At 45.8% G+C, this 10,965-nt stretch overlaps 1 protein-coding gene across 1 annotated transcript; it reads right to left on the bottom strand.

Annotated features, from left to right (window-relative positions):
• Positions 1-1,012: 1,012 nt before the first annotated feature.
• Positions 1,013-8,344, bottom strand: T265_13984 (hypothetical protein; the record flags this gene model as incomplete). Its single annotated transcript, XM_009171513.1, has 3 exons — positions 1,013-1,706; positions 3,170-3,359; positions 7,954-8,344. 3 exons carry the CDS (start codon positions 8,334-8,336, stop codon positions 1,314-1,316), a joined length of 966 nt encoding a protein of 321 aa, XP_009169777.1.
• Between the last annotated feature and the right edge of the window lie 2,621 nt (positions 8,345-10,965).

Here is a 10,965-nt window from a genome sequence, read left to right as displayed (position 1 = left end):
ATACTTCAGAGTGCCTACACTTAGACAGGAGGACGATTAGGGTCCTCGACCAAAGCCTTTGGTCAAAAGCCTGACCGCAAGGCAGCAGTGATTAGTGTCAAAACAGCCTGCATTTTTAGAAGACAGTCCGCCGTTCTGACCCCAGCCTATGGTACCCCAAGCCATTGACCGACCTGATATGAGGCACTGTAAATGTCACGCGTACACTCCAGCAGACCCGGGGGTTTATCAAGGCGCGCAAACCGTCACAGCATGGTAAGTTCCTTCCGGCCACAAACAACCAGTCGTCTAGTTCATTTTGGGACGAGATGGCTCAAGTGCTTCGAGCGCGAATTTACTGCCTGGAAGGTAAGTGGTTGGAACCCGACTTCTGCCACTCGACTTCCCCTGTCTAGGCTTGGAGGGTGTTCAGCTTAACCAACTTTTTTTCATTCCCTTTTGGCATCCACGATATCTCTTCTACGTGTGTCCAATCGATGTCTTTCTTCATAATCTCTATTGCCTGATCATATTACACTACTGATCCCGCAGCCTGCGAGAAATGACCGCTTTTCGTCCTTAAAAGTCCATTACCTCCCGTATATCGAAATAATTACAGCAGTTCTTGTCCCTAAACGGTGCTCTGATTGGCAACATTCGGCAGTGCCAGCGAAAAGCTTGGATCAGCACTGCCAAATATAATGTTGACTGTTTGTCTATGATCTACGCTTGCGGGAGCTAGAATTGAATCAACAAAAAATTCAGCTCAACTTCACAGGGCTAGCTGAAGTACGGCCTGTCAGACTTTTCTACTTTTTATTCGGTCTTAATTTTCGTTCCATTATTTAAAACGAGTCCTCCGGACTCGGTTTTCCAAGCAACCAAACGATTTTGAGCAATGTTAAAACTCGGCAGTCCTTACATCAGTCATCTTCTTTGCTTTTATTTCCTGACATCGCTTCCTACCCCCCGTGATTTTCTGGTTTTTTGAGAGCGCGACCCGCTGGGCTTACAAGTTTACAACCTTGATGGAGGACGGTTAGTTACCTATTCACTCTACGGTCGGTTCAAGACACGAAGAGGCTAATCTCTTGGACTCTTGAACCAATAAGGCATTTAAGAAGAGTAAAGCATACACTATTACCAATACACGGCACTGAAAATCTTAAATAAAATTTAAAAAAATCGGAGGGGCTAAGTCAGCAACAGTCAGATAAGGCAGTTCGAAGATTCGCTAGGCAAATACGGTACAACGATCCCTTGGAAACTAGTGAAGTCGTGTTCAAACACGTATCAAATTGAGAGCACGTGAAAGACATCTAGTGAGATGTGCATCATCGGTGCTCTTCAACAATCATCTTCCCTTGAGCATCGTATTTGAAGAATCCATGGCGCGTCTTCTTTCCCAAACGTCCTTCAGCGACCAGATGATGTAGCATATTTGGGCACATAAAGGTGGGATCATCAGACATCTGATCTGTTAGACTTTCGCAAATATATTTGAGCGTGTCTAATCCAATAAAGTCGCACAACTCAAATGGACCCATCGGGTGTGAGGCACCCAGCTTCATGCCAACGTCCACGTCGTGTGGATTTGCAAAACCGCGCTCCACCATCCGAATCGAGTCTAGCAGATAAGGCAACAGAAGGCGATTGACAATGTAGCCCGGTGTGTCTTGACACGCAATGGGGACTTTGTCCAACGAGCGGACGAATTCAACCAATAACTGTAAAATTGACAAGACAAGATATACATATACATAAAGAGGAACCGAATCAATGCCAACATCCTTCCGGAATTTCGAATACAGCTCTGTGCTAATATGCCCGCTGGTTTTCACCAGTGGATGAACTTCGTCAACACAACTTGACTCAAAAATTAGTTACTAAAAAGTGGAGTTGTTATGGAATACACACTCGTTCTTTGATTGGGTGATGAGGTGTACAACCCCGTATTTATACCAGCTTCGTATTACTCGCTTTTCAGGTTCGCAACCGTCAGTTGGGAGCTGAGTCGGTCTCTAAGGTTCCGGAATCTCGCGTCACTGTGTATGCTACATTGTGCACTTGGAATGCGACTGTATCAAACCCATTCATATCTGAACTACTGCTCGCTATCCACCGCTGTTGGCTGAACAGCACTCAGTCATGCCAGTGCTCAATGTCAATTACGCAGATGATGTGATGAAAAAACTCAAAAAGTGGGAGCAGTTTCAATAGTTGCTGTTCCCTAAAAACACGTTAGATCAAGACACGGTGGTTGTGCTCCAAAAAGCGATTCTTGTATAGAAGAACGATTTCCTGCGATTTCGCTTTTTTCACTGAATGCAAGGACTACGATGACCCGATGAACTCCAAAAATAATAAACCGGTATTGAGCTGTTGAAGAGTTTTCATCAACCTGACGGGTTCACGCTCGTTTTATGGGTGGCATACTTTGGGGATGTCTAGTTCAAAGCATGAGGAATCCTGCCGAAGTCTTGTATACCTAGCCTAAACCGAGAGGCAGGAGAGCGAATTATAAAGGCCATGAAATTCTGGAAGCTGGTGACTAATACCAGTTCGAGCACTCTGTCGTAGTCAAACATCCACGAGTCCCAGAGCACTTGCGGTAGACGTCAGCCGATGAACGCTGAGTATGTCAGATTTTGAACCGCGGTCTTAGGCCGCTAGATACTTTAGATATTGACAATACATGTCTCGGAATTAAGTTTAACCTCTGAGAGAGAGACAAAAATCGTCTGCCAGCCGACGCTAAAGCATCAAATCTTAAACCTTCGCATGGAAGTGTTCTTTCCTCTAGTAAGGTTTAAGACATACTCACCATCGCTTTAACTCTCTTCTCCCTTTTGTCATTCAAAGTAACATTTACCTGTTAACACCTTCCTGACCCGAAGACTTACACAGATAAGTCATTCTCGTCTCAGTTTTTGTAAACTTGTGTTCTACGGTTCTAAGTGGTTTGGTTACCTTTTGTTCTGCTGCTGATCCTAGGCTATGCTCACTCTATATTCTCCTGTGATCCATTTGCCTGAGTGCAAGTATCTGTCATCTAGAACCACCGTGCAGTCTGTACACGCTTCAAAGTCGATGATGAACACGCTCATGATAATTGCCGAAACGATGGTGTGATTTCGGTGATAATGCAACGGAATCCGAATGAACGAAGCCTGACTCTAGACGCGCCCACCTGGAATGTAACTTCCGACGTATGCGTCGTCCGAACAACCTCTACGAGACGCAGAACCGGAGCGGGTTGGAAAAAGTGCAATCCACCGAAACGTTCCTGGTCCGAAAGCACGCTACTGATTTGACGCAACGACAGAGACGATGTGTTTGAAACGAGCAGGCATTCTGGGGAGGCATGTTTTTCCAATTCACTGTCGATGAAAGAAAAGGGGTCTGATTGATACGCTGTAGCGAACGATTGCCCCTAAACAAACACACTGAGTACTATATCACAATAAACAAGTCACAAGTCTGATACAGCAGTGAAGCATCCAGCAACTGAGCATCTCGCAGGGTCAATTTTCCAGCGGATTCCCATAAATACCCAACTGGAATGGCAACAAAAGGTAACCATGATGTCAGTGTTTGTTCTACGCCTACCAGCCGTCAACGCATTACTGCATGATAACATCAATGAAAATGACAAACAACAAACTAACAGAAACAGGGAGGCCGTAATCAATACCAAAGTCGACTGATGTGTTGACTCAACCGTTCCACCGCGCACAAGACAGGTTATTTCAAGCCGACCATTGCTGCTTTACCAAACGGTGTCTGAATGCGTGATACTACAGTGGACGGCTGAATAGGGCCAACTAAATTACCTGTAGTCAGGTGTTATGCTAACCATAAAGCTGTGCTCTAGGTAAATGAGCAAGTCTCCTGATTATTGCCTCAAACACTTTGAAGTGTCTAGGAAGTGCACACTGAATACGTGGCTCAAAAGCGTTACAGAGAACAGGATTGCTTACCAAACCAGTATGGCGTCAAGCGAGTGGAAAACACGGACAAACGAAAGTGAGTAGGTTCGACTGGAGGGATTAGGGCAAACTGGGAGAAACACCCCACAAGATGTTTGTGGCATGAGATAACTCCCACATATCCGGTTGTCAAGTCGGCAGATCTCACTCGCTCCCGTCCGAACAGCCAACTCAGTCCCCAAACAGAGGGTAAACCTAAGCTACCCACGCTTATCTGATATTCACTACCACGCATGTCGTCTAAAGCACAATCTTTTTCGCAGTCACACAACAAAGGAGCACGCACTGTAGTCTGGTATATGCATTCTTTGAGACTCTGTAAGTCTTTTGATGCAACAAGTGGCGCATATTGGCGAACGCAGTTCTAGTCTTTGGGATATGTACGTTGACTCTGTCTGTTATATTGCCATCAGAGCTAATCCAACTCTCGAGATATGTACAGCGTTCAACAACCTCCAGGATCACTCCATGAATTCTCAAAAGCTTAGTAAAAGACTGCAAGTCGCACAACATGAGTTTGCACTTAGTGAACACGAAGCACATGCCGATGGATTCGATGACTTTAGTTGGATTTTTAATCAATGTTTGTGTTTTTATTTTTTTTGCAAAAATTGAGAATATGCATTCATCTCGAACGCTGGTGCCCGCAGAAAAGGTTTTGGCGAGGTCTCTATTCACTCCTACGCACCTACAGGCATTTAGATACAAATAGTATATGATATTCATCAATTTCTCAGCCATATCTCTCTACAGGAACGTGTTGGGAACAAAGAATTGGTCGGTGGAATCCAAGGCGGCCTTGAAGCCAAGGAGGATTAAAATTAATATAAAAAATAATCGTTCAGCTGTAACACTCTTCCGGTGCCTAGCTGCCATGCCACCCGGAGGAAGCCCAGGCCTAGACGGGGGAAGCCGAGTTGCAGAGGTCGGGTTCGAACCACAGACCTTGAGGTCAGTAAATTCGCACTCTAACCATTTGGGCCATCTCGCCCCACATCAAAATTGCAGGGCGTCCATGTTCATCCTGTTGTTCTAAAACTCGACGGAGTGTGAACATGTGGTCCACAAAATCCCTTTCCATCCAGAATCCTGCTTGATTTTCATGATGAACCGGCAGGTTGTTGTATTTTCGTTTACGTGTATGTAAGCACCAGTAACACAACTCCAGTGCTAACCCTCGTTGGTGCGAATTCACCACAATAATTGCACCCGGACACACGGGACGTTGGTCAAACGAACGAGGTGAGTGTGAACTTCTACAAAGCGCGCAACCATTTACAGCTAAACAAAATTCCAAGCCTACATAAAACTACCTGATTGGGGATCCCTGACATAAATTTGTCTTGGAAAATCCCAAATTCCCTTTAACCACGTAGCAGGGGGTGGACGGCTAGCTACTCATCCTTGTCAACGCGTCAATATACGGCGGTTAGAGGCAACGAACAATGAGAGTTTAACCGGTCCCCGTTGGAAATCTACCAGGACATAGTGGTGGAATTTAACAAACAAAATAATAACTAACCGTTCAGCTGTGGCACATTCTCAGTGCCTAGAAGCCGTGCTACCTGAAGAAAGCACAAGGGTCCAGAAACTGCCGTGTATCCAAGCCTAGACAGGAACACTCGGGGTGCCAGTGGCTCGAACCAGTAAGCCCACACTTTAACCGAGGTATCTTGCCCAGGCCGAAATGCAGTGTGCGAATTCCAACTCAGCAGTGCCACCATGATTCCTGATGCGGTCCCTCTGGAGGGTTCATAACCATTATGTTTGAAATTAACCATACGTGCCCACCTATTGTGTGCACTTCTCTGATAGCTTGTGACAACTTGAATGATTGACCTGGGTATTCCAAATCAGAGTAATTCAGTGCTCCCATGAGCCAGATACACCCCAAAGGTTACCTACGCCCAATTATGACAACGTGCCGAGTTATACAGCAACTACCCTGATGCGTATTTCATTCATAATTCTGATCGGCATATCAGAAATTAGATTTGCAACGGTCACACTGGAAAGTACTGGCTATTGTCTTTGGTCTCCAAATTAAACCGACGAGACATTGAGAACCACAATTATTGACAGCTACTGCACACGGACCCGTGATGCATATGTATCACCTGGATGGACTTAATGAAGAAATGGAAAACAGCGTAGGCGAAAGTATAGGGGACTAGCTCCAACGAAAACCTCATGAAAAGAAAAATCAAAACTTTGTAGTCAGGTTCGTTCCTCTACCCCCGGAAAACCCTATGATCCAATATAACACATCCTACGGAAAATCGAAAAGAGGAAGAGCAATCGCAATCGATCGCTCCCCGAGACCCCATACCAATGACTTACAAGCTGTTGAACGCAGCGTTCTTAGCACACGACATGATCGACCCATCATTTCATACGCAAAACAGGAACAGCAAAAACACGATCCTGCGTAATGAAGGAATAATCCCATATAGAATGCTTCAATAGGGGACCACTCTTTCGAGGGTTTTATTCCTTCGCTGGATATCGTACACTACCTATTAGCCGGCAAAAAACACAAATCAGAGCACCAAATATTCTACGTATTTTCTTATGCTGATACTTAAATCCGGTTTCATTGATTCTTGAATAAGGATTCGAAATTTTGGACTGCACCAGGAACTGGCACAAGCTTATGGTGCATACTGAACTCAGCAAACTCAAGCCAATTGAAAGGCTGTTTGCAATAGCTACCAGTTTAGTGGTCAGTTTGGTTAACTGTTAAAAGGGAGAGAGATGACGGCAAATCAGCACATATATTGGGAGAGACCAACGTCGCGAGCGGCCTTCATTAGTAGCCACCTCAAAGCTTAGTAAGGGAGTGTTGACTAGATTCCATTCTTGTGGGATGGTGTACGTGTGGATACCTCAACACAAACCGTCCACGACAAATAAAGCTGCAAGCTCAAATCTGTCCAACAAACTAAGAATACAAGGCTGAGTGTACGGGACGAGTTCATTGGTGACGAACGAATTGAACTCATTCCATTATGCATGCACACACACCTATGAAAAAAATCGCTCAGCCGTAGCACCCTTCCGGTGCCTAGCTGCCATGCCACCCGGAGGAAGCACGAGGGCTGGGATACTGCCAGGTTGCCCAAGCCTAGACAGGGGAAGTCGAGTGCCAAATGTCGGGTTCGAACGACGGACCTTCCGGTCGGTAAACTCGCGCTCTAACCACTTGGGCTATCTCGCACCCTATGAATAGCACCGTAATTGTGGGTGCACGTAGAACACGTTTTGCATGAGAACAGAACATCTACTAGGTGCGTGCATGACAACCGGAATTGACATTTCGATAAGCATAGGATGTCCGTAAGTTCGTTGCCAATACAACGGCGGGATACACATCTACACGAACCGACCATTCACTCGACTGACTTCGTTCCAGAGCTTCAAGCAATAGTTCAGTGGTTTCGAGGAGCTATATCGTCCTCTTGAGGAATTCTGCCCAAACTCTCAGTTACACCCTGCAGTGACTTCACTGCATTGCACATCAACCCTATGGAGCTTGTTTGCGAGCACGAGGAACTTTATAGAACAAGGTCAGAAAACAAAACGAAGTTTTTGCGAAGCCTACCTGAAACGCATTCGCTCGTGTTGCTTCACAAATTAATGCTAAAATAAGTTCGCGAAACCAGTGTCTTAGGCTTCATGAGAGATGACCCGTGAATAGACGTAAAAGAGGGCAGGATGGCTCAGTGGATAGAGCGCAAATTTACTGACCGGAAGGTCCGTGGCTCAAACTCAGCTTCTACCACTCGACTACCCCTGTCTAGGCTTGAGCAACTTGGCTGTATCCCAGCCCTTGTGCTTTCTTGGGGTGACATAGCAGCCAGGCACCGAGAGGATGTTACAGCTTAACCATTTTTAATAGTTGTACAAGGATTTTCCCCGAAAAACGGCGTCTAACGAGAATAAAGTTAAAAACCCATAAATACAAGCCAAATATGAATGGACGTACAGAAAAAGGGATTGTTTGGCGGGCAATTTTTCCACGATCGCTTCAATGACGAGATCGGCTCCATGGACGGCCTCCTTGATGCAGGTGTATGTTCCCAAATTGGCCAAACAAGAGTCAACGAAAGATGCGGCTGAAGACTCGTCATTGGGGTACTTCTTCTTGGCAAAACGATGCGCATTCTGGCGAATCGCATCGACAGACTTTGAAAGGACCGATTGATCCAAATCAATCAAGTTTACTGCGTAACCATTCTGGACACAAACTTGAGCGATTCCCGTACCCATGAGCCCGCCACCGACAACTGAGACGTACTTCAAACCTCGGAAACTGTTGGTGAAATTCCCCACACGCGGTAAAACAGTACGTGCGACTGATTGTATCATTAGCACGGCTGAAGTTGAATTAAGAAGAACGGGGTTATCATTTCCCATGACATCCACTTCTCTAGATAAAAGTCACGGTGTTACAGTTCCAGAAGGAAATGTTTTGAGCGCTGATCGCCAGTTTGGTTACCGTTTGTGGAATACAGAAGTCGACCATCTCTCTAGAGAAAGACTAATCGAGCCGTTCTTCCACATCAACGTTGCATAACGATCAGGAACGAAATTTTGAAAGAAAACAAAATTCTCCCAAGCCTATTTGGAGTAGCTCACACCAAGCTAAGAAACCCACAAACAGTGTGTCGACGATGCAACACATTTCCATCTCTAACTTCAAATGTCTTGATCGTACGTGGTGACGAATCATGTTTCACAGCTTCATCACACGTGCGATCGTTACCAGCTTAACCACGTCCACCAATGCAGTCAACAAAATGCGTGCCTCCGTGCTGCATATGGAGTGATTTTCGAAACCTCAAAGCATATTACCTCGACAGCTAGGGGGTAAACAAATATGTTCAAACTTAGCAGCCACCAACCTTCATTGGTGGTAAAGCAAACAGGAAAACAGGATAGGGGGCTAGGTTTTCACCAGAAAAACGCAATGTGAGAAAAAAATGGAATTTTTTGCTATAAGGAGTCTCGGAAAAGCAAGCCTGGGAACAGGGGAATCGTAAATTGTCGCCTTTGATCTCAGTGATATTGTGAGGCCTAACTTCAGCTTGTGAAAAGCAAACAAAATAACACCAGACATAAGTCCTACCGAATGCGATGCATTGACCACATCTTCTCAATACGTCAACATCTTGAGCCTAACGTCGGTCCGCCATAAAGGGCGGCAGGGGGGCGAACAATCAATCAAATTATCAGCTATATATCGTGTGCCATAGTCACATTGGTTCCAGCTGCTACAGTTCCGATCACCGGAAAACGGGAAAATGGAATACAAAATTAAGCCTTGGAGGCGAAGGCATGTTCAGTTTGTTCGGAGATCGGGTAGCTACGCAGTGAAGACGATAGCCTTTTAATGAATGAGCGCCACTGACTGCGCAGTCCTGGCAATGTCACTAACCACTGGCGATTCGAGTCCCGGCGTTCCGATACAAGGAGATGGCAGTTTACCAAGTTTACTGGTTGGTGTTTTCGTAATTCGTTGCCAGGTCATACACTGTTCACCTCTCGGTCGCTTCCTTTCAGCACATAACTTGGAGAAAAGACTTGTGCAAGGTAGGCGTGTTTCTGAAATGCGGCGTGCACGCCCTAACCTGAGTAACCTATGAAGCATGAATAATTCATCATCATCATCATCATCATCATCATCATCATCATCATCATCATCATCATCATCATCATCACCATCATCATCATCGTGGCTTTTCTGGCTGACCTCAACGATATCGAACCTTCATTTAGTTGGGTCGGCTGGTTTGGATAGACAGTCGCAAAAGCTGACAGCATAACTTTTTTATTTAACCGAGTCGCTCAGTTGTAAAATTCCTTCGGCGCCTAGCTGCCAGTGGTTAGGAAGCGAATTTAATGACTGGAAGGTCCAACATCTGCATCTTGGCTGCTTCTGTCTAGATTTCGGCGACTTGGCAGTATCTCAACTCTCCTTTAGGTGGAACGGCTGACAGGCTCTGGAATGGTGTTGCATCTGGACCTATTATCATCCTTATTCTTATTAGTGATGTTATTACACAAAAGCCCGTCGGAAGTGGTGTACTCAGTTACCCTGCTCTGGCATGCGTAATGCCGACGGACATATGAGTGAAAACTGTCATGATTTCTGTGTGCTTATTCTTATACTTACCACATATACTCGTACTGAACCTTTGTATGTACATTTCAGCTCATGTACGCTTGTTCTTAGACAAGTAAAACGTTGCTTATCCTCGAAAACCTGGACTCTGTTCTAACTCGTTCTCGGACTCACTCCAAACGTCTCAAAAACCGAGCCCGAAAAATGGCACGAGTAAAGTTGAGTGCCCCGGAATAAACGGTAATATTTAACTGAAGCTCTCCCTCGGGAACTGATAGCCATACGGTGCAACTGAGTTCTTGACTGTCTTGCAGTTGGTGACCTCCAAATAAGTGCATGTGACTGGTGTAAGAGGCTGATCCACCACGAAGAGACTGGACCTAACCGTGGTGTGGAGGTTTGTGTATCTCGGAGACCCATTGAGCTATAACTGGAGAGTGTCCCGCGACACTCACAGAGTCTCTCATACCAGCTTGGTAAGTGGTTAGAGGTTTGACGAACACAATCTCCTGGCCCTCCAGGTTGGGGGTTGGGACATGTGGCGACTTGTTCCGTAGAAATGGTAATGCATTTGCATTTCCCGCCAAACACCACTGCCTTGCGGTTAGGCTTTTGAGCCAAAGGCTTTGGTTGAGAACCCTAATCGTCCTCCTGTCTAGGTGTGGGCGCCCTGGCAGTATCCCAGCCCTCGTACAACCATGACCTACACAACTAACAATATTCTCAAGCCACATCGGCCGTCGCTGCATACAGCAGGGCGGGTAAGCGAAAACATGCTACTGCTGACGCCTCCCTTCTTACACTTTCACGTTTTCCGTCTTCCACCCTCCCCCGCCCAAATTTGAATACTTTATCCGCAGGTCCCAGCTCTAG

The sequence above is a fragment of the Opisthorchis viverrini genome, assembly GCF_000715545.1.
Source record: "Opisthorchis viverrini unplaced genomic scaffold opera_v5_131, whole genome shotgun sequence".
Classification (NCBI taxonomy): domain Eukaryota; kingdom Metazoa; phylum Platyhelminthes; class Trematoda; order Opisthorchiida; family Opisthorchiidae; genus Opisthorchis; species Opisthorchis viverrini.
The sequence above is the reverse complement of the archived record's forward strand: the minus strand, read 5'-3'. Positions and strand labels throughout refer to the sequence as shown.